Source organism: Cyanistes caeruleus, chromosome 1, assembly GCF_971803275.1.
Source record: "Cyanistes caeruleus chromosome 1, bCyaCae1.hap1.1, whole genome shotgun sequence".
NCBI lineage: Eukaryota > Metazoa > Chordata > Aves > Passeriformes > Paridae > Cyanistes > Cyanistes caeruleus.
In genome coordinates this window covers 84,162,552-84,187,559 of record NC_141701.1, presented here as the reverse complement: position 1 = coordinate 84,187,559, position 25,008 = coordinate 84,162,552, and the positions used below count along the sequence as shown (strand labels likewise).

Below are 25,008 nucleotides of genomic sequence, written 5' to 3'. Positions count from 1 at the left end.
GAGAAAGGAGAAAAAAAATCCATCTTGAAAGCCAAATCACTGGCAGATCTTTTTATCTGTGGGGATAAACCACCCACTTCTCAAACTACTCAGGCAATTTTTTATTATTACAGTATCAGTTAAGTAGCTTTACTGTAAAGAAAGTATTTCTCAGCTATCTCAGTTGAGCTAAGCAGGCAATGGTATGGGTGGCAAATATCTTCAGACTTCATGAACTGCCCTTCCTAAGCTTTTCACAGTTGGGAGATTCCCATCCAAAGGGTTATAAATTTAAGAAATCATCTCCTACAGCTTTGATGACTCACTTTGAATTGGACTCAAGAAATGAAGGTTTCCTAAAAATTAATTTAACAAGAAGGGAGTTTGGGTTGAGAGGAAAGACCTCCTTGGATGTTTTTTAATCTTCCCTTTATAGACAGACCATGGTTCTGTGGCACTTCACCATGCAGAGCCCAGCTATTGGAATGTGGTGGGGTCATTCCAGGCTCTGTTGGGGCTGCTGCCCAGACACCCATCTCTGCTCCTCCTCACTGCTGCCTGTGTATGCAAAGCCCAGGGTGCTGCCAGGATGGCACCAAATTAGCTGTGTTTCAGAGTAGTCATTAAAACTCCATGTGGTGGAGACCCCACATTGAGTTGCAATGGCACCCTCCTAGCAGAGGAAACAGTCAGGCATGGTACACCTGCACTTTCTGATGGGGGCTGAGAGGGGTCATTACCAGAAAACTGCCTAAATGTCAGGATATCTGATGACAAAAGTTGAATTTCAGATGGCTGCAGCAGACAAAGACTTCCCTGAGCAAATCCCTCCTACCGCTGTCTCACCTCTAAGGAATTTTCTGCTTTTCCAGGACTGCTCTCTGATGCTCTCTTGCTTTGCTTTCCTGCACTTATCAGTTGTCACTTTATCTTCATCATGAGGTCTCCCTAGTTTTTGCAAAGGAATTGTAATGGATTCCTACAATGGTCACTCTAACACAAAGGCATTCAATGTCATGCGCCAAAAGCCATCCAATGTAGTTATTTAGAAATCAGCTGTGTCTACTTTGACTTCACACATTTTCAGAGTGGTAGAGACAGCAAAATCCCAAGTGTTCAGGAAGGGATCCTACAGAAGGAATGTTGTACTGCAGACAGCCAGTTCTGGGGGTGAATGGAAACAAAGTTAAACAGCATTATGAGTTGAAAAGGCATGAAACAGCTCCCATGGCTGTCAGTAAGGGAGAGAACAGGGCAAAACAAGATGAAAACGTTGTCCTAAGAAAACATACCAGTTTTATAACTGGTAGACAGTCAAAGAGAGAATTTTAAATTTGATATACTACAGCTCACTCAAAAGCTGAAATTCTTCCACCAAGAATATATTTAAGTAAAGGCATCAGTCCTGAGGGAAAGAGCATTCCCAAAGTATAATGGCACCTCTGAGTGCTGACCAGTATTGCTCAAGCAACAGACAACCCATCTGCTGAGATTCTGATGAAATCTCTACCTTTGAAACCACCAAGCCCAGCAGAAACTCTTACAAATAGATGTTCAAAAAATTTTATTTTTTTTTTTTTTTAAAAAAGGAACATTTCCCACCTGAAAGATGAAAAATACACTGAACGTGGCCATTTTGGAGAGAATTCAAATAATACATAAGGGACCTGTTAGCATTTGTAGGCAACAAGAAGGACTCAGAACAGTTATAGACTGAGGCTGAATGGATCTTAAAACACATGTGGCAAACAGCAGTTTCATTATGGGCTCCTACTAAAGCAGCAGTGACCTGCAATTGCAGTGTGATACCTGCACAGGAGCTACAGAGGGTTCAAGCAGAAAACACAGCTCCCACCGCTGGCATGTCTTTAGTGTGGGAAACAGCCCCAAACTACTAATAGCTGTTATTCCTACAGCAAAGCCTGTAGAAATGTCAGGAAACCAAAGTTACAGACACCTGCAGGCAACTGCAGGAAGTTCAACACTACTTTACGATGGCAACAAAATGGACTTTCTGACTCTCCAGATGAGTGTTTGCAGGTTAATAGTATAGAATCTCTAAACTCTTTAATTTGGAGGAAATAAGTGAAGTATTATATTACCCTCCTTCTTTATAAGTGGAAGAAGTAGGACTGAAAGTGGAGTTATAGACAGGAACATTTTGCAATAGGATTATCACAGACTACTTAAAAAGGTGAATTTGAGGAAAACCTCAAGGCTTTTAAAGACGCTTACTGTAGAACTGCTGATTTCCCTGAGTGGCAATAGTGACAAAATAACTTACATGACAAGTAATACACACTACTCCTCTCAGCCATGTGGTGATAAGGTCATGCTGCACTCAGTGGAATACAGCTGGGACACATTTGGCAGCATTGACAAAGCATGAAGTGTCTCCAAGCTTCACCATATTACAACTTCAACCCAAACCAGAAATAAACTAAGCTCCTGTATGAGGCAGTGGAGGCATGTCAGGATGGCAGTAAAAGGCAGGAAAGCAGAAATTTGCTTCTGAAGAGATCAATCCCTATATTTTGCAAGAGCACAAAATGTGCCTGTGAAGCCCATGATTAAGTAACTCTTCCAGGTGCTGCTGATGCCAGGAGAGTGATTACAGACTCCAGCTGCTTATAACCCTTCTTTCTCTCTCATCCCCCCTCTTCCTTCTCTGTTCTGCCTCTTTCACAGCTCTCTATACAATATGGGTCTGTAAAAAGAGGCAGTTAGGAAAAAATTAAAAAACAGTACTACATAAAGCAAAGAGCACCTCTCTTGAGAAGGAAGGATGGAAAGGCAGGTGAGCAGTGTATCAACACTGTTCACTGCCTTATCCAGTTGTACTCATGGCCACCTACTGCACCACCTACTAGTAATTAATTTACAAGTTATGGTTGGATTAGTTTGCAGAACCAGGCTGGGGACAGACAAACTTACTTGTCTTACTTTGCAGACAGCTCAGCTATTAGAACAAAGAGAGCATTTATTCATAGCTGCAGCAGGGTGGATGACAAATGGGAACAACACCCAAAACATCTCCAGTAGTGTATAGAAGTGGGAGCTGTCCTTCTGAACTAACTGAAGTGAATGGATTGCCTTGTTCCTGGCCATACAGAAACAGAATAGGACTGTGCATGTCTAACAGGATAGAAGGGTTGTTTATTGTTGCTACAAGAAGTCCACCTATGATACAAGAGGTGTTGTTCTTGCTGCCTGGCAGCTTGCACTTCTACAAGGTCAGCACAGTTCAAAACTATCATCATGTGGCACTAGAGATGGGAACGAGGATTCCCTTATGAGAAGCAAGGACTGGTATCTGCACATTTGAGTACATTTGTTCATTTGCTATGTCACCAGGTATTAGTGGTGCATTTCAGGTGTAAAACTCTGCAAGGGTGAAATCCCCTATTTTCTATTCCTTTGCTTTTATTTTAACTTTAATCACAACTATGTAAAACATATAGAAAAATACGTAGGTCTAATTCAAATATGTAGGCACGAGCAAACAGCTTTGCAGTATCTCATGGACCAGTATTTTGACTAACTTGCTCAGACATCTTGTTCTTTCCCTCTCACCCAGAGACTCTCGTCTGTTTGCCCTAAATGCCAGTACACACTGTCTCCTACTAAGCTGACAGCCAAGCTCAGCAGTCTCTGCTGAAGGATATCATTCCATGTTCTGGTACTCCTAATGCAGGGCTGACTTCAAGTCTGTTTTTACTTAAACCTAAGATGACTAAAGTGTTTACCAAAGCCAGCTGTTGTTCACAGGATAGCTTGGTAATTTTATGATGGCCCTTTTCTAATAAATCACATACACAGAGAGGAGGTAATGACAAGTTAACATACGTATGCTATCTCATAAAACAAACAAAATATAAACAACATAATAATATCATCAGCATGATTCCAGACATGCTCATGCTGCCTTTCCTAAGCCCACATGCTAGACAAGTTCCTACCAAGTCCACTCAACATCGCCAAGAGTCTGCCTAAACGAAAATGAATCAGTGAGGGAATCACAAATGTAGCTGCCGTTGAAAAAAGACAGAGACTCCACTTGCTCTTCTATTGGGTCTTTGTCAGCTGGCTACCTCTGATTCCATCATGTTCAAGGCCCCTTGCCTCTACTTCCAGCTGGTTTATAGCCCTGAACTCTCCATGGGGGAGCACCTGCATCTCTGCCATTCTGGCTCCCCTGTGACCTGTCAGGATCACAAGCTCTTCCTGTTCTGCTACACCCTTTGGTTCCCACAAACTCACTAGCAAAGCCTGCAAGGTCCTCTGCTTTCTCCAGCCCTGTGTTTCTATGGCAGAGAGCCTTGCACCTAGCCTGGTCTCCAGGAGGTGCCAGTTTGTTAACATGCCAGTTTAAACATGATTCAGTTTACATTTCTAAATAGTTTAGATGAATATGTACTTTCACTGAGATAAGTAGGTCTCTACCACAAACTGCAGTGATGGCAGTATTTCAGAGATGACCTATGGGTCTCACTCCAATGGGGCTTTTACAACAGATGTTTTCATTGAAGTTTTGAAAAGTAAAAGAATCCCTAAACTCAGATGCTCAAAATAAATAATATTTTCTTATCAAAGTAATTTTATAAAATAAGAAACCTTCTCTCCTGTTGAAACTCTTTTTTTTAAAACCAGTCCAGCCTAATGTTCAAGAAGGGCCTTAATGATGATTTTTGTTGTCAGTCTTCTTTCGCAAGGAAGCTGTTTTTCTCTTCAGTTAATGATGCTCTGGAAACAAGGTTGCACAATTTATATCCTTGCATAGTGACAGATCAGTCAGTTCAGCTGACAGAGCTTTACAAGATGCTCCTCTGCTGCTACTCAGCGCTGACTTGCATTTTTATAGTTTCCTTTGAAGGCTCAAATGCTTCTTGTCTGTCTAAGAAGTGGGGTTGCCTGAGGGTAACCGAGGTGAAAAGCACATGGTTTGCTGACCAGGCCATTCTGAGTAATACTGAGTGCAGTGCTTCTTTACTTCAAGGAATGCTGTTTCCAGTAATACCTTTACATGATGTTTATCCTGCTCAAAAACTGTAGAAAAACAAACTCAAGAGCTATTCTTTAAATGAACCAAAGAGCGAAGTCTGCAGGTGACTTTTTGGGAGAAAAAAAAAATTAAGCAAAATGGAACAAAATATGAAAAGGAACCATTTTGGTTCACTGTGGGTTAATTAAATACCAACATACTTTGTCAGAAGAAATTCCTTAATTTTCTGTACCAAAAAAGAATACTCAAACTACCTTATAAGAACTTATTAAAGTCAAGAGAGTCTTTCAAGAGATTTTTGGTGTCTTTTAACCTGAACTTTAAAGAATATGATGCAACTCTCATTATGGTAACAGAGTCATTTTTTACAGAGGGAAGTTTACACAAGCCACAGCTCCAGCTCCAGTTACGGTAACCCTACCTCAGATCCCAGTTTAGAAGTCCCCAGTCCTCACCAATGGAGAGAAATACCAGATCAGAACAGCACACTTAAGATGTTCTTTGAAATAAAGGACAAACATATGTACATGCCCTGACCCAAGGAGGCTTTTTACCAATTCCACTAATCTCTAGACTCTGGTGCTCATAACACAACTGCTGCAACTTGATTCCCCCAGGTAATTATAAATTCAGAAAGGATTATTGTAAAATTCATGGCCAGGACCCAAGACTACTGAAGTCTGTCAATCTTTTTTATGTTCTTTGTTGTTATGTTTTACAGCTGCAAAGGAATAATTAGAAAAAAATGAAGGTCTGTATAACAAGTAGATTTTTCCATATTTTTTCCACTGAAACTTGCTCAGCTTGTTCTTATACTTTTCACTTTTAGAACACATTGGTTGTTCTTTCTTAAATGTCAACAAAACTAAAAAGCTGAGCATGTAGCAGAGCATATCCGTAGCTTGCAATGATTCCTGCCAAGATGAAACACAAACCTGGGCTCACCTTTTCATTTTTCTTCTTGAGCAGATCACCAGCTGTTGTCTCCGAGAAAACATGCATCCTAAAGGGATGTCCAGCTCCTGCCTTGCAAACTTTACGTTTTTTAACATGATGTTTTACACTTGAATTATGAATTATTAATGTTTTCACCTTCTCTACCAGAGGTCCTACAAGTTTCTGCAGTCCAGAAACACTTTGTTCAAGTCCATCTAGCCTTTTAACCTGCTGCTCTGCTTTCCTGTTTATATCAGAAAGAGATTTTTTCATTTTAAGGCAAAGTCTCTTCATTTCATTATTTCTCATTTTTTTGTTTCTTTCCGTCCTTGATCCAGGTTCAGATGTTTCCGCCTTTACCATCTCCATGTCTTTTTCAATGCAACAGATTTCTTGGGAAACACTGTTAAGCTTCTTAAGGACATTGTCTTGCAGAGTCAACAGTTTATCAATTTTCTCTTCAAGGGAGGCAAACTTCACATCCATGATGTTGAAACTTTCAGATGGGCTGACATCACTTCTCTCAACATGAAGAATTTGAGGAGGTTCCATTCCATTATCTGGCCCTTGGTTTTGCAAAGTGTTTGGATTGAGTATTTTGGCCAAGTTGTTGACCATAGACGTAGAAGAGCTCTGCCTGCTGGATGTGGTCATTTTGCTGGTTTGGGTATGGGAAGGAAATGCTCTGATGATCAGCTGCTTGAGGACAATATCAGTTGCAAAGGCTTTCCATCCAGGCTGCTCAGATATACAGCCAAGTTTGGCAACTCCAGCTCAACTAATTTATAAACTACTCTCATGTATTTGACTAAAACAGAGAAAAGAGACACCCAAATTATTTAGCAGAAAAATGCCTTTCATCCATTCTTTTCTTTACACACATATATATATATATCTATCTGTTTCCAAATGAAGTGAATAGAGAGATGCATATCCTAAATGCACTCCGTTCAGTGACATCAGCCCTAGCAAGGACCAAACTATTTGCACTCCAATGGCATTTGACAGCAAAAAGGCTACGCGATACATGAGAAGTCATTAAGGGTAGAGAGACTTTGGCAGTGGTGTTGTTGCTTTTCAAAAGCCTAGTATGTAATGTGATCCCTGCTCTGAAGAGAATAAGGGTCCTCACAGGGAACTTAAATGTGGCTGCTTGAAATTGCTATGTTTTAAGGAAAACTTTTTAGGTGAAAACTTCTATTCCTTGAAAAGCCTGTTATGCCAGGCAGGAAGTCAACAGAGCATTAGAAAACAAATACATTAACAAAAATAAAACAGGAAGGAGATGCTGGAATGCAAATATTTTGAAAAATGAAAAATATCAGAGCCTTTTATCCTATCCTATGTCTTAGCTACCATATAGCCAGCTCTATATGCACTAGTAATTAGCTCCATAGCTAATATCTTCATTTAGTTCTGTATTTATCAAGGCTGTTCTAATTTGCCACAAATTAAGAGGCTTATATTTTACTATGATCTGGTCATACAAATACCAAAACAGAACATTTGATAGAGACTCAGCTCTTTTCTTTGTTTGCCTGACAGTAAATGTCTCATGATAAGAAATTAATATTCTTAACTCAAACAGTATAATTAAGTTTTGTTTTTGCAAAAGACCTTTGTTTCTTTCAGAAAAAAACATAGGACAAAAAAGAAATTACTTTACTGGGAACAGGTCTTCCCTAAGAGTAGGTGTGAATTGTTGAACACATTTTATGTTGGTTAAAAAATAAAAAGATAATTTAAATGAAAGAATAAAGCCAGAATTTCTCATCTCAAGACAGCTATACTCCACAGGAGCAAGAAGTAAATCAGTCTGGATTATCCTGATGATCATCATACTGCCTCTGAAACACAAAGAAACGGCTACCTTGGACAAATGACTGTCATAGATTGACCACACATAGGTCAGTCTGCAAAGCTGACACATCCTTTATAGAAATAAACTCATAAAGTTGGCCAGCTGGTTGAAAAACAGCCGGACTGTTGTACTGCTCAAAGGATCAGGAGCTTCTTTTGTGGCCCCTGTGAAATATTTCTTTTGCCAACCATAGTTTCTTCATCCTTTAAACAGGGAGCATGAGGGATAATTAAGGGACATAGTGAGTTCTGTATACATAACACACTAAATAGTCTTTCACAATTGCATGGTCTTCTCTTCAATTTTAGATGCCAAACATGTCTTTTAGAGTCAATCACAGCTGAAGCTTTCAAAAGCTTCCAAATGCATTCTCCCACAATCATTTGTGATTCAACATGTAGTCAGTGTTGATAAGGATAAGCTAATTCAGGAGCTTGTTCTCCGGTTACTGCAGGTTCATAAATACATTTGTCACCTTCTGGGATCAGCATGTTACTACAAGTGAAAGTGAACTGTATTCATGCACGACCCTAAAACATGGATTGAAATCTCTTCTTTAAATTACAGAAATTACCAAGAGGTAATATGTGTTACTGTGTACAGCATATTCACTGAGAAGGCTAAATATTTTTAAAATAGAAAACAGGATTTTTATAAAAACAATCAAACAACCATTTAAAGATCTCTGTTTCATGAAAAGAATAATATGGAGGACAGCAGTTAAAAAAGAGGAAGTAATAACAAAACAAAGAACATCACATAATCTCCAGCAAAGTGGTTTTGTTTGAAGCCCATTTTCTTATTCTGTTCATCTCTGCTAGAAACATGAACTAACAGTTTCATATCTGCAGAGGCCCCTGCTGGACACAAACTTCCAGAAGAGGCATTTGCATGTCAGTTAACTGGCCAGGTTTGAAAAGGCATTTATCTTGGATGGAACATCCCTGCAGGAATTCATGGTCAGCTTCCCCCTGTCCCCTGCCATCCCTGCACACAAAAAATAAGGTTAAAGGTTGATTAGACCTTGCCACTCATTCAGCTAGGACTCCTGGCCTAGGGAATTTCATAGGCAAAGACTGCACAAGGATCCTATTCAAAAGAAATACTTTGTTAAAGCAAGAAATTATTAAAAGAAAAAAGGACATACAGATAGCAGTGGTAAAATCACATGTTATATTACTGTGCACAGCCACATATGTTAAACATTTAAATCTCTTCTAACAGTTGCCCAGGGAAATACTATGTGAAATACCTCAAACCAGTACTATAAACACCAATAAAAGTTTTAAGCTCTGTGAGGTTAGATCCCATTATCAAGTATCATCTGTAAAGTCCTACTTTACCATGACATACAACTGAAAGGGTAGAAAGCAAACTACAAAAAAGCTTCATTAAAAGTTCAGTATGTTAGCAGTTCTGTTTGAAGGTGAACTGGAAGAGAGAACTGCTCTGTAGGGGCTTGAAAATATGAATAAATGAAAGAAAACTAACATCAGCTTGATTTCTAGGCTCAGAAGGCTCTTGCCAGTAACTTCACACCTGGGAATCTGTGATCGCTGCCTCTTGGTCTGTAAACTGGAAATAACCTTACATATTCAGATGCTTTTCAGGAGTTCAGTGAGAATTAATTACTTAAGGGAAATTGTTCTGTAAAAAATAGTGTAATTTAAGTATTTGAATATTTCCTTCTCAGTACTGTGAATTATTACTGCTACATTATGCAATTCAATAACACTATATGTAAATAATTTCAGCCATTTATAATAAACAAATAGCTGAATGCAGTTTTTCTAGTAACTAAAATAATCACTTAGCACTTGTACATATAAATGTACAAAATAAGCCCACATAAAAGAATTCTTATTTTCATCTCAAAAATTTTAGTGATGACTGATCACTGGATTTGCACAGCACCAAATATGCTTAAAAGTCTGTTGGAAAATAAGGGTATGAGCTGCAGGAACAGGTATTTTTCATGAAGTGAAAACAAAGAAATACAACTGATTGAAATACATTAGAAAGAAAGCAATTCCACTAGTTTTAAAGATGACATGCTTCTCCTTGTTCCCAGTATTGCATAATACTACAGTTCAGCATATTAACACTAGGCTGCTGCACTATGGCAGTGACAATGTCAGCTGCTGACATTGAACCCTGGAAATTTTATCACACAGGTGTAACAAACACCTGCTAATCAACTGAGAAAATATATGGTATTTGCTAATCTGCCATACAGCTTAATTTCTTTAATACAGTTGCGGCTCTGTTGATGATGAATTCTTTTGAGTGGCTTTTACCTAAATGAAAGTTAACCTGTAGTTCTCTTTTACTTCAAGATCAGTTGGAAAAGGCCTTAAAGCAGCATATACAATTTTCCAAGTGTTGTGGCACTGAAAATTTGGAAGAAATAGCAATGAAGTACCAATGGATACATTGCTCCCGCTGTGACTTTCACATTTTTAACATGTCTGCAGATATGATACAGTGAGCCTGCGAGAGATAGCATGAAACTCCGTACCTTATACATACATACACCTTAACATAGTTAAACGAGCTATGGTTGAAGATTGGACAGACTGGAGAAGTAAATTTTTCCTTCTGATTTCTCTCTTGAACTCAAATTTCATCCAGTGTTATTTTCTCTGCACACACAAATATGGAAAGCTGGCTAGCATTAGGAAATTATCCTAGCATAGTTCTATTAGCTGTCTGCTTCTGAACAGTGAGCCTCCAGTTCAGAGACGCCCAGACCAAGCTTTTAGCACATTCTGCCCCAAAGCCTGTAAAAGGCAGGAGGACCTCAGTTCTACAGTGTTTGGATCTCAGTCTCATAGGCATTAGAGAAAAAAAACATTTTAAGAAGAAATTATAGCCCAAAACATCTGAACTGTTTCTAATCAGTAAAAATATGCAATATTTGTGGTTCTTTTAAGTTCACATGACAACTTGATAGTCCAAAGAAAGCCTGCTTTCTGCTTAAAAAAGTTGTCCACTAAGTTTTCATCAATTCTTGGTCCTCTGATCATAAAGCTGATCTGTTAACTACCCTGCCTTACCTTATCTTGTTCTACTGGACCCATGTTACCAGGAGTTATTCTCTCCCTCCATGCTTTTTCAGACTGAGTCTTCTCAATTTAGTTCAGTTCAGTTCTCCATTTTTCCTAACAATTAAAGGTCCAGACAGTGCACCTCATAAATTTATGTCTGCTGGCATCAAACATTATAAACAAGAATACAAGTGGAAATATTTTACTTGTAGAGTCTTATTCCAACATTTTTAGGCTGTAAGCCAAGTATCAGGATATGCCATATTTTGTGAAAGACTGCTACAACTGAACTTTATCTAGAGGACATGGTACACATTCATTAATTTTGAGTTTTTCTGAACAAGGTATCTCCAAAGCTCCCATGTCCAGTTTAATATTTGACAGCAATGGAGGATTGGGGTGTTTATCCCTCAGAAATAACATGGGGCCACCTGCCATGCATGAGTTTGCAGCATGTGTGTGTTGCACACACCATGTTCCAGCCATTCTTCACTCATGTTCTCCTTTACATTTCTGTACCTGTGTCCTGGCAAGGACTGGGTTAACATAGAGAGTATATTAAGGGGAGTGGGCTGCAGGTATGTGAACAATTAGTTCTGACTTACTTTCTGAGTTTTCCAAAAATACTGTCAAAATTTCCCTTGGTGCAATTGATTTCATCCTGTGCCATCCATGGATGACTAGAATAATCTGTTCTTTTCCCTTTTGCGAATACAATTAATGTATTCGAAGTTTATTATTGCATCTCCTTCTCCCAAATATATAGTTACATTGCACACAAAAACATATTACCAGTACTTAGAAGTGATCAGTATTGAGAAAAATGGGGGGATTTTTTCTTGAGTATTTTTCTGGAGAAGTTGCCTTCCTAGATGAAAAGAAATCAAAGATGTTGTGAATTTTTAATAAATTCATTTGTGAAAATGGTACAAGCTAACATGTTATGCTGTATCTCCAGGAAAACAAGCTAACATTTTGCTTTCCTTAAAATATATGAATCTTCTTTATCTTCTTTTCTATTAAAAAAAGGAAAAAAAAAAAAAAAAAAAGAAAAAATAAAAGCTTAAGTCTTTAAAATAAAACCTCAGGACAGAGAAGAGGAAAACTTCATAAATGTACAGCAGGATGCTTTTCAGGAGCCCAAATAACAAAATTACTCTCCATTATTTTTATATTTCAATAAGTTAAAATAAGACCTTTGTAAGAATATCTACAGTTATTTTACTTCTCTGCTGACTTCTCATTTATTTTTATTCTTTGAAATGTCTAGTTCATGCCTTATATATTTCTGCCCTACATATCTGGAACTTCCATATTCTTCTTCCTTTCTTAAAATTAATTATCTCCTGCCATCCTGACCACTACTTTGTCTTCAGCATTAATCCTACGGTTGATCTGAATTCACTTAATGAAAACTCATTCATAAATTAAGAAAGGTCAGGGAATATTTGTTATCCTATTTTTATGAAGTTGTAGTTCAAATTATCTATTCTAATGATCTATCATCTACAAATTAAACAAAAAAAAAACCCAAAAAAAACAAAACCAAAAAAACACTCTGAAACTTTTTCTGAAACTGATCAAGAGAAATGCAGACTTTGTTCTCAGATTTTCCCCAACTATGCATATTTTGGGCTGGACTGGCTACAACACATAGCAGAGGAGTTCCAACAGTATCTTTTATATCTGAATCACCAATTGTGTTTTTGAGATAAACCATGTCTTTGTATTTTTCCCTGTTGTGATAGAGGTCATAAACTGTAGACATCCCTAGGAACAAAGTCTGTCTCCTTTAATAATTTGCAAATAAAGTAATGCACAGCATGTTTGTGTTGAAGTCTCAGTAAGATCCATATCTCAGTAAGTCTCAAAGAAGGAATAACTTGAGACTGGAGAACAGGAAAGCCACTAACCAAAATACTCAAAGGTTTCCATGTGCTAGTCACAAAGCTGAGAAAGCCTGTACACAGTAGTGCACGTGAGAGCTAAAGCATGTCTGCTCTTTCTCTAGTGCACAAAAACATCTCACTGAGAAACAGTATAAGCTTACAGCTGCCCAGCTCTGAAACAGATTAGAAAGCAAGCATGAAAGCTATGAACCAGATTCAGAAAGATATGCTGTTTACTGAAAGTTCACAGATGTCCTTGATGGTAGAACAGAAAAACCATTCTCTTCCCTCTGCCCCCATTCCTCCCACCCTTCCCAATCAGAAAAGATCCATCAAGATAGATGAGGAAATTTATCCAAAAGGATGTATTTCTACAATCAGCAGTCATGTTAGACTCCTTCACCATGGGGGCTGAAATAACTGCATCCCTAATTTTAAGGGACATACTGTATCATAAGTGATATACCATTATGGTGCCTCTGGGGTCTGCCCAAAACATTTGTCTGCAGCTCTGCTTAGGGTCAGAAAAGGAAACAGCTTCATACAGTGCAGGAGCATACAGCAAGAAAAGTCTGGCACTGAACTTCATGAGGTAGGACTAGGGAATTTACTGCTCCAAAGGGCTCTCTGCACACAACTACACTACGACCTGTTAATTAATTATGAATTCTGACTTCCTTTACTGTAATGACTCTGGTAACTAAGTACCCTGGAGTATCCCAGGGATAAATGATGAGAGCAAGCCCCTGAAGCAAACTACAGAGAGAAATCCCAACACAGTTCAGTGATCAATCTGCAGGTGTCTGGTACTGGTCTTTTTGATATACTGACACCTTTTCTGTAATCATTTATGTGACCACCTTTTACAGAAAAATAAATGTTAATTGACCTGTATATCCCTCCATAGAAAATATCTTTGAAGATGAAAATTATAACAGAAGGCACTATCAATACTCTGGGGGTGAAATTTCTCATACTGTGGAACTCTGCAGATCTCCTTGATGTGGAAAAGCATTTCCACAGGAAACCTTGTGTAACTGCAAGTTGCATGGTGCGGCATGCAACATTTATCCAGGTCAAGAACAACTAACTCATACATGGCATTCCAGGGTTAATGAGTTTCTTTGGATGAATAAGAACTGCACAGCACATAAAAAAGCCACCAAAATCAGCATCTGTCTGCTTAACAGCCAAAGTTCAAAGCACTTCACCACCAAAGTGCACAGTGTTCTTTCACTGAGGGTTGGTCTCCGCTATCATCTCCTGCTGTCAAGATAACACATCAAGAGTCTCACCTTTGCGTAGCTGTCCCCAATTAACTACACCAAAAACAAAACAAACCTCAAAACCCAGAGTTTCTTAAGGCTGAAAAATACTGTGTGATAAATTGCCCATTAATAGCCTAAAACTCTATTTCCAGGAAGCCTGTTAAAAGGAAAATTCCTGACTTTCTGAGGCTAAAGCAGAGGTGTCATAACTCTGAAACAGAGCAATGAAAGAAGTACTGTCTCCAGGTGCAGCAGGAGCTATACCTCATTTCATCTGCTGGGTAGACTGGTTAAAATCTTTGGTTTCAATCCAAAACTTTCTGGCAGCTAGCATCCTGTATTAAAATTTATAAACTACAAAAGGCCTTTTCTTAAAAAAAAGTTAATTCAGGATGGATAGGCTGAAAAGACTTGAAAGGGACAGTCATCAGAAGTGATTATATGGAAAACTGGATGTAAGTAACACCTTTTGCTCCATCAGAACATACTAAAAATACAGCAATTTCAGTGAGAAAGGGAAACTGTACTGATTAAAAGATCCTTAAAAGAGCTGCGGAGAAGAGCCCCAGAGCTGCCTGTCCTGTTGGGAGGTAGAAGTTTTTCAAAGTATGTACTATCCTCTCCAGAAGAAACACATTGACAGTTCAGCTTTCTCCAAGTGCAAAACTTACCTGCTGTCCAGTACAAAATAGCAGAGGTCTGGTCAGAAACAGTGGACATCCTCTGTGCTGACTTCCCACTCAAAAGGCAGAGCAGACAAGACCCATGTGTGCCTTGGGCTGTCTCTCTATAGTCAGCTGGCTTTACAAACTAACCCTTACATCTTCTGATTCCTTCAGAATGAACCCATATTCTCTGCTATAAGGATGCTCCAAAAGATAACACCACCAGGCTAGTGAAGATCCCTGTGTGGCAATGAGGGTAATGTATTATTCTTCTGACAAATGACTGCTGATTTGTTTTCACTCATGGTGGTTTGTTCCCTGCTGCCTTCTACTCTGAGATCAGCTATGGCAGTGCAGAAGTGGGAAGGAAATGTTATGGATTTTCCGTTCCTTTAAAATAACAATAAACACTACTCACAACTACTATTAGCCCAGTTCTGTATCATACACTTATTGCAACAAAAACCAGGAATTCACTCATTTTGTAAGCAAGCCAGGATTCTGGTTATTTATCCAGGCAGATTCCACCGAAGCAAACACTTTTTTACTAGTATGACTGCAACCAGAGTTGGAATTAAGAAAATCATCATAAAAAGCTGAATGCAGAAAATGCTTTGACTCATCTCTTGAAAGTCTAGCATCAGAAAAAGTGAAATAAATGGTACATTCACACTAGGCATGGATGTCAGAATCCAGAACTGTGTAGAAGAAAAAAGGAAAAGCACCGTAAGATGCACATAGCAGCAACAATGTATTCAGGAAAGGGGCAATTTGAGCTTATTTTATCTGTAGAGTTGGCTAATTCTGGTGAACGTCGATATTTTAACAGATTGTAACCTGAACCTAGCAAGTTTCCATAGCATTACTTTATGCTTTAGGGATGAAGAATTCAAAGGAAGGGTGTTACCTAAAATTTAACTTCTAAGCTATACTAAAAAGCCCTACAATCCAGGAAGCTAAGTATTCAAGTACCTCTCCCCTTTGATTCATTTGTTTTATACCAATAGAAATTGCCCATTCTGCTCAATTTCATGACAGAATTAATGGACATGAGGTAAGTAAAGGTCACAGAAATCTTTTTCCTTGTCCTCCTGTCCTGCCCAAGGTGCATATGTTAGTACCATTTTGCACAAGTGGATATTTTCAGCAACAGAAATGCCTTTTAGCTACATGTTTTCTCCCTTAGCTGTTTTCACCCCTAAAGCGTTCACTGCAAATTGAAACATGACAAGTTCTCAGCCTTACAGCTGAACTTCGAAAGCCATCACAGTCATCACCTATTTTTGTCTCCTTTAAACCCCACATATTTCAACTAAATGACCATTCCAGATGCTCTGACACCTGGCTGCAAAGATTAGCCACATCCACCGCCCAACCAAGACACTCAGCAAATTAAGAATATCAACAGCTGTTACAGAGATCCAGCATGTCACTTCTTCAATTTTGCATTACCTGGTGAGTTCTAAAAGGTTCCCTGGTAGCTGGTAGGATACTGATATAAAAATCAAGCTGAGATTCACCAAATATCTTCTATAATAAAGCTTTTTCATTTTAATTTGCTGGGTTTTGTTCACCTTGAAAACTTCCAAAGATGAACATCAGTCTTGGCCTTATTGTTGTGAGCAATTTCAAATTAAATTATTTCCAAGAGAAAAAGAAATTTAAAAAATGTTTTGTGTGTACTAAATATATTCTGATGGTCACACACAAAATGTGGGGAGAGGACTCACACTGCCAAGTATTTGCCTTTGCTAACAGAGAAGGACTTTCCTGGCAGATGCACGGAGTTTGAGCAGGTTTTACTTTGCAGATGCTTTTTTCACCTTCAAGAACCCACAGTGCCCCTGACAAATGCATCCCTGAACACTGATATATTTTTTTCCCATGCTTTCACTTCTGTCTATGACCCTTCAGGCATTCTAGAGTAAGTAAAGAACCTGTTTAAATGGAGCGGAGGGAGTATCACAAGGAAGGATGAATAAATAAATGATAAATAAGAAGAAACAAAAGTTATGAAAGTCAAGCTGTTGTAAACGTGCTTCTGTTTACCACCCAGGAAAGTCCCAAAAACTTGTATGTATGCATCCAGATGTTAAGACAGTCTTTAAGAATAGGGGGAGAAACTCTGAGGCTGCAAATTTGCCATTTTTCAACTTCAAGTGCTTTTATTGGGAAGCAGTGTTCCTTAAGGCAGGCCAGAAATAAAATAAAAGCTGTGTCATTCAGGAAAGAAGAGATAAGGTGTTATCTCATGGAAATGCTGCAGGAAAACTGTTTTCAGTGGTCAGTTTGGGCATCTGATGAGCACTATGGCCCAAAGCACACAAGAGTTGGATCACAGTGCCCACAATTGAAACACTATTTCCCCACCTTAATGCACAGGTTAAGTAAAATCATGTAAGATTTAAAGCGCTTGGCCTTTGGGCTAACTAGCTAAGCAAAAACAGTGCTTCCTTTGGCCAGCTGTAGCTTTTCCAAAACAGAAGATTCCTTTCACAGAAATTTTATCAACATGTAACCCTGGATAAGTCTGCAATTTGAGTAAATAATAAAGTACACCAGTGTTACAGAAGTTGGCTAATTAAAGAGAGAATGGTATTACTCATTTATTAATATTCCTGAATATTAATGTGTTTCAGCCTGTAAATACTGAGGAAATGCTGCTCTTTTCTTTTTAGCAAAAATATTTTATTCTTTCTATGCTGTCTGCTGAGAAGCCTCACCTTCCTACCATATTGTATCACTTCCACACTTGAAGTCCTACCTCTTAAATCCCTGATTTCATGCAACTATCAGAGTTTAGTCTTTCTTTTTTCTTCCATAAAGTCTGATGCACTCTTTAATTATACTTTAAAGAACTCAGTAGTCAGGATTATTAAGCTGGAGTCCGAAACTAAAGCCTTGTGTTAACAGAATGGCTTAAGTTAGATCACAAGTGCCGAAGGCCAGATATTTTCTCTCAGTGACTACAGAAGAACCAAACCAAGAACTCAGTCTACTGAAGCTCAGCAGTTGTATCACTTCTTTTCCAAAATGCAAACAGTGTGCTTTCCTGTTGTCATCTGCTTCAAATTAAAACTCTGTTGCAGTGCACACCTGCAGGCCACCAAAAGGGAGGCTTTAAGCCTTTGCTTGGTCCTTGCTGTGGGATTCAGCATTAGTTTTATGAGGATAATTTAAGCTACAGACACCAGAACTGAAGTATGAACCATTTAAGGGGACCCATCTATGCAGGTGGCCAGAACAGGTGCAAGGTAACCTTTGCTGACAGTAGTCATGTTTCAGTGTTTCACCATCTGATGTCATTAGGTGCATCCAGAAGCATTTCTGACTGCTTTTTGAAAAGCCTTTGGGGAGAAGCTGCGCCTGCTGTACATACTTACTTACATGAATTTCTGAACTCTAAAGCCTTCTGGAGTGCTCTGGTGAAAGCAACTGTGCTGCTGTGTGATAGGAGTGGGAACTCTTCAGAAGCTGAAGAAAAGAGCATTCTAAACAATTCATGCAGGACGCCAGCCACGTGCGCTGGTAAACAGTAAACAGCTTCTCAGTGAGGCAGGTGTTCAGAGCAGTGCTCTCCTAGAAACTTGTCCAGCAAAAAGAAAGACAGGTGAGCAGTTTGTACTCTTGCTTTTCCCCACTTGTTCCATGTAGTCAGCCCAATCACTATCTGGATTTCTTATCCTATCTGAGAACACAAAAGGGGGTGATGATGTTTAGACAGCATGGTTCTCTTGCACCTGTAACTTCCCCACTTCTGCATGAGAGGGGCTAGAGGCTTTCTAAATATGAATGGCTAAAATGCAAAGAAACATCAACCAGAAAAGTTAGGGCTCTTGCTGCATTGCACAGTTGACCACAGTGAACATCCTGTGTTATGCAGGAGTATTAATATTTAATAAACCTCACAAATAGGAAACTCTGACTTGAAAATACAGCAGGAGTAAGAAATATTACACCAATGCAATACAAGAAAACTAACATTTCCTAGGAACCAGACCTTTTGCATTTACTGAAGTGTTTCATGCTAAATTGTTACATATTTTTTGTATTAAAAAAAAGGAAACATAAGATTGTTTAGAATAGGTTTGTTGTATTTATGTTAATGAAAGATCATATCTGGATTCCTGAGTGTCTAGTGACTGCTTCTGGGACAGGGAAACACGAGAAGAGCAGTCATGTTATGAAACAAACTCTCCTCTTACCTCAAAGTCACTTTCCTCTCTTCCCCTGACCTATCCTCATCTGTTCCCTGCTTCTATTTAAAGAACTCCATTAATGCTACACACTCTAATTTGATCACAAGTTTTTGGGTTCCATACAGAAACCCCCTGGCCAACTTCCATGGCCTCTACACTATGGAAGGGCAGACTGAAAGATAAAAATGGTCCCTTCTCATTTCATGCAACTGAGGAAAGCCTATATTATAGGCCTTTTTACGTTTTAAACTCTGTAATATTTTGGGATCACAGATACAAGTAGCATCCTCTTTCTCTCTCCTATTTGAAGGAAAAGCGGAGATAAAGTCCTACTGATACCCCTGCCTGCCTTTCCTCTTCTTCTCAGCAGGATAACCAGCTATTACACCAGTTAAAGCTGAATATAAACACAAGGAAAATGAAGTTATAGAACCTCTAGACCCCATAATAAATATAACTCTAGTCATCTAAAAGATGTTTAGCCTAAGGCTGGCATTCTGTATAGTCAAGGAAGAAAAAAAGTGAGCAATGTCTACAGGACAGTTCAACCCCAGATTATAATGGAGGACGAATGGAAAGAAGTGTCCTAGGTGGTATTTGCTCTCCTTCCCGACTAAAGGAGGAGACCTACTACTGTTTCAAGGACTAGGGACAGAGAAGACTAGTTTCCCCTTTTCCCTCACTACAACAAAGCTTAGAAAACATTCTGCCATCACAGAACCATGGCTTTCAGCATTGTTTAAGTTATGTCTGTCCCTGTCTTGGGCAAGTGCTGGCCTTGTAATCTTTCTACTGCACTGTTGTGTTAAGCTCTAATGAGAAAGCACCAAGAAACAGAACTGTTTCATTTCATTCTGAGTTCTCATCTCAGAACATCAAATAGTGGGGGTTTGATTTTGTGAAAGATGTGGCAGATGGTATTTTCATCATTATTTCTATCATGTAACTCATGCATGCTGCTTGGAAAAATGGCATCGGCGGGAATCATGGATTAAATCTTGTCCTAAAATTAAATCCTTCCTAAGAGTAGGAAATATATGGGAACTGATCAGAAACCAAAAATTATTTCAGCATTCTGCCTGTGCAACATAGATGAGCACTGCAAAAGGGATTGTTCTTCTCAAAATACCTGATTTTCACTCTTTGGAAAGGCAATTTTCACAAGCTGGAAAAAATCCACAGTCTTTGGAAAGGTGGGACAATTTCACAGAGCAATCTCACTTCACAGTTAGTCTATGTTGTTCAGTTTTTTATTAGTCTGCTTAGCTAGTTTAATGGTTTCATAAAATAGTTCATTCCTCTCTCAGTTACTCTTTTCCCCTCCCCTTTTTTAAAGAAATACACGGTTTCTAGCTAATCCTTATGCCTTAATCTCAGTACTCACTGAAGGGTCATACATACACCCATAAGAAGTACCATAGCTCTAGAAAATCATGGTTATTGTGACAAAATGAATAGGGAATGACTGTCTGACATTTCTCCTAGTGCAAGAGGATAGAGACACTCAAAACTAATACTGCACATCAGTTTCAAATCAGAAACAAGAGAGTCTCACACTAATTACTTGTGGAGTTTATTGACACAGGATATTGATGTGGTGGTGGAATGAGGGCAGATAAAAAGGCATTGGACAAAATTATGAAGGACAGTTGCATTAGAGGCAATAGCAAGATTAACTTCTGGCCATGGTCTGATGTCTGACTGAAGCTCAGAAGGTCTCCCTGGGTAAAAATCTCATGTTGTCCAATTTTAGATACTGCTACTAGTCACCTGAGGCTGGGATGCTAGCCAACCTCTAAATCAAAAATACTCACATGAAAACCCCTGCTCTATTGCTTGTAAGCCTTTCTTTCTGCCACTAGAACATAGTGCTTGCACCTGGAAACATTTGAAACCTTGCCATGACCTCACTCACCTTTCTGCTTCTGGGATTCAATTTCGTGACTGCTGCATTTTTTTTTACCTAAATTTTTCATCTGGCACTACGGAAAATGAACTGTGATTACCCAGAGCACAAGCCTCTATTCCCTGACCAATCCATATGAGCCAACATGAGAATTAAAAATAGTTGTCACTGGAGCTAACTAAGAGTTTTGAAACAAAACACTGGAATGTGTTGGAAAATGATGGCTCATGAAAACAGAAGACTGATCAACACATGATGCACTCCTTCAAGTAAAATTAACTAGGGAAGAAGGCAGAGCAATACTTGCAGCCTTACTGGGATGAAGAATTGCTATTTTTCATTTCAGTGCAGTTTTTCTTTTGCAGCCCTCTCTTCAAGGGCGTGAAATTATTACAATGAAACTCAAAACCTTATGAAATAAACCAGATTATAAATTTCTTTGCAAACTAATTTCAGCCAGCTTGCTTAGTCAAAGGCTTTTTCTATCTTCTGGAAACCCACTGACTGAACTGAAATGTACTTACTGTGAAATAGAATCAACTAAATTTGACATAAAAAGACAATTTTCCATGAAGCTGAAGGAAACTAATCTTGGTTTTAGATGCTAGTCTGTGTTGAACACAGCATAGCATTTAAGGCAGAGCATGAAGCTCTGACAGCAGGTAGAAGTGCTGCAATCTGCACTTTTTTTTTAATGTATATTTCCTCTTTATTTTCTCTTCCTAACCCTGCATCACTACCTCCTGCTATTTTCCTTAAAAGATAGAATTTTCTAACATCAAGTTTCATCCACAGTATCTGCAAAGCACAGCAAAATTCCTCAATTCTTTGGTTCTGCTGTACTGGCTGTTTTGAGTTTACTTTCAGTGGTAAACATGCCACAATGGGTAACATCCCCATATATCAAGTAGCTGTAATCAGGCAGATCAGGTACCAGTAATTTTCCTAATAGAGACCCAGTGTCAGAGATCAGGCATGAAGGCTCAAATGTCTGAATTGCCACCATCCAGAATCAAGTGACAGGGATCAGGACTAACTAACAGGAGTAAAGAGTCACGAGTGGCAGAGCAGGGAGCAGATCCCACCCCAGACCTCAGTGGGGAGGCTGTGTCTCCAAAGCTTCACCACTGGAGTCGAGGACTAATGCAGCAAAGGCAAAGCAGATTAAATATTTGTCCTCCTAGGGGAACCCAATGCTCCTCTGCCAAACATTGATTTGTTCATGCAGGTGTGTCTCTGGACAGGCAGCACCTGCAATTCTGTGTGTGCAGTTAATCTTTTCAGACACTACTAGTCATGCCTTTGGTTTGCTGCTCAATATATAAATACCTGTATGTCTTCTTAAGGAATACACCCTGAATGCATGCAATGACAGGGGAACATCCCAAACTAGCCCAGCAGTGCTCCTGAAGGAGCACTGAAGAGGTATGATTTCTTGAAAAGCTCCAATTTCAACCTCAAGGACCTGTCAGTGCCCTCTACTCCTTTTGAACATATTATCAGTATGCCCAGTGCTAAAAGATTAAGCCAAAACTGTAGTAGAACATGAAATAAAAATGAAAAATAGGAAGAGAAAAACAAAATAGGATATTTTTTAATATTAAAAAAAAAATAAAATATTTCCTCTTGTTTGTATCTTTTTTCAGGTTCAGATTTTTGAGATCAAGGGAAAATAACAGGAACTAAAGTCAGTCAGTACTTACTTGCTGTGCATCCCCTAAGAAAGTTGTGTAAGACCTTTCTGATTCAGTTTCTCCTTTTTTTCAAACAGAGATAATAATAAAGAAATGTCATTCAGAGGATTCATAATATGTTGAGAGCTTTGAGATTGGAAGGAAGCATACATCCATGAAAATGCACAGACTGTTACTCTGAAAGCTTTCCACAGGAGCAGCTTAAACTGTTGTGGACATAATCAGTTCTGGAGTGGAGTGGATAACCATCACACCAACAGAAATAATAATTATGCCTCTTTTGAGTAATGAGAGTTAAAGTAAGTAATCTCTTTTAACCTTTTCACTTTCTGAAGAAATGCTCATATGATTGCCTGCTGCTGTGGACACAAAGCCGTGAGTAACAGACAAAGAGATGTGATTCTTTGAAATCTCAAGACATGATTCTAACTTGAATATCAAGGACCAGTCATGGCAGTCAGCCATCTGCACCTCTGAAATACATTATCACTGTGTTCATGTTGCTGTTCAGAAGCATTTTGTGCAAATCTATTGAATCTTGTAACCTGGGTGTTAGGACATGACAGAACACCCATTGGCAGCACACTCCCTGCCTCTAACTCCATGCACAGCCAACACTTAGGCTCTCAAAGTAAGAAGAAACATTCAAAGAATCATTGACTTCACCCATGTGTTAATACTAAATATGTGAAGGTTAAGTAGGGAGATCCTGGTAGGCTCTAAATCCACAGAATTTCAGCACACGTTCACCTGTTTGAACACACTAATCCAAATCAAGGAAAAACTTTTCTGAGCAGGGGCACTGAGGGAGTATTACATGCAAGAAACAATTTACATGACCCTTGAATACCCTACTCCACTGTGAGGTACAATAATTTACATGTCCCAAACACAGACTTAGAGGTGTGCTTTAATATGAATAAACAATGCAATTTGTTTCTTGGGGTTTCAGAACACATTAGAAACTGCAGAGACAGAGTTAAACCTGATAGAAAAGTAAAAGTTTCAAGTGCTTCATTAGTTTTGCAATCCCTCTCATGGCACTGTGAGTGAGTCTGCCTAAGTTCAGGACAGACTATTTGACTACAACTGTTTTAAAATTTAGGGTGGGTTTTTTTTTTAAATACTTAAAAAAAGAATCTGATGCAACAACATACAAAGAAGAATGAAAAAATAATTTAAAAAAAAAATTAATCTAATCCCTCTTTCTTTTCTCCCCACCTCACCTTCCCAAACTAAGGGCAAATATAATTGTCATTTGAAACACGAAACCCTGCAAATGCCTTTACATTGCAAAGAGCTTCAGTGGCTTGCGTCCCAGCTTTCTTTCAACCAAGGTGGGATAAATACAAGATTCTAAGAAGGCATCAGAAATTCTGTTTACAGTGATATCGTTTATTCCTTATCTGGAAGCACAAATCTTGTTTCTGCCCTGCTTCATCTTGAGCTGAGAAGTAACGTTGGTGCATGTAAGCAGCTCTACCTTTTTTTTATTAAGCTAATACACAAAGGCACAGATCTGTAGTTTTTAAGATAGGATGGGCAGCTTATAGTCATGTATTCTAATTAATTTACACTAGTTCCTAAAGATTATCTTGAGATTCTCAGAATCACTCAGAAAGAAATTAATTGTCAAGATGCCTACCACTGCTGGACCAAAAAAGGAAACACCAATGTCCTCAGGAAGCACTTCTGGAAAGCACTGGCACAAGTAGGTTCATGGAGAATATCCAAAACTATGGTTTGAAGCTATGACACGTTTTCATAGTGCTCAGTATTAAGTCCTTGGCATATGAGCCATCTGTAAATCCCTTCTATTATTAGCAGATAGAAAGAATTGTGATGGGAGCCATTTAAGGAGCAGAAACAATTGGAGAGAGGTAAACTCGTTATAGTTAACATTCATATTGCTGAACATCACAATTAGAAAGTCTCAAGTCCACAGGACTCATTTCATCTACAGGTATTTCAGTTCCCAGTTAGTTTTGATGTAAATTATTTATAAGCCAGAAGAGCAGAGCCAGCTACAGCCATTGCACCACTACATTTCATGTCATAGGTCTGAACCTTTGTCACTACAACACCTGCTGTTCTGCTGACAACTACAGTCTTCTAGCTTTTCAAGCTGCCCTGACACCATCAGCATCTATTCAGCAGTCTATGGTCTCTCAGAATGGCATGAAACCTGATGTCTGTGTTCCACTGCCCAGAGATTACCAGTGAAACCTTACAGGGAGAGCAGCACATGCCTGCCGCAGCAGAAACATCCATAGTTATGTCTATCATCAATTCTTCACCTCAACTCCAATCTGAGCCTTGCTTTTTTGCCAGCCTGGACAATGAGATGAATGGACTATTTTTATACACATTTACTCCACAGCTATGAGAAATATCCATTTGAATTCTAGGCATTTACAGGGTTCATGAGGAGCAGGCTACAGGGAGATTCCCAGGAAGCTAGGAAGAACCTTGCCAGCATGACACCCAACCTCCTTCCCTACAGGATTTTAATATTCCCATTTATAAGCAGAGTTGCCCCGTTGCAGCCCAGAGTAAGGAGTG

At 38.9% G+C, this 25,008-nt stretch overlaps 1 protein-coding gene across 4 annotated transcripts in view; it reads right to left on the bottom strand.

Moving 5' to 3' along the window:
- Nucleotides 1–25,008, bottom strand: part of MYLK4 (myosin light chain kinase family member 4) — an 82,084-nt gene that overhangs the window by 26,910 nt on the left and 30,166 nt on the right. For 2 of the 4 annotated variants that reach the window (XM_023919779.2, XM_023919780.2), the window contains exon 1: nt 5,927–6,725. The exons of the other annotated variants lie outside the window; for them this stretch is intronic. In XM_023919779.2, the coding sequence (XP_023775547.1) occupies nt 5,927–6,571 (645 nt within the window). In that variant the 5' untranslated portion in view covers nt 6,572–6,725. Of the gene's footprint in view, nt 1–5,926; nt 6,726–25,008 lie in introns of those variants that run through there. 4 annotated transcript variants of the gene reach the window in all.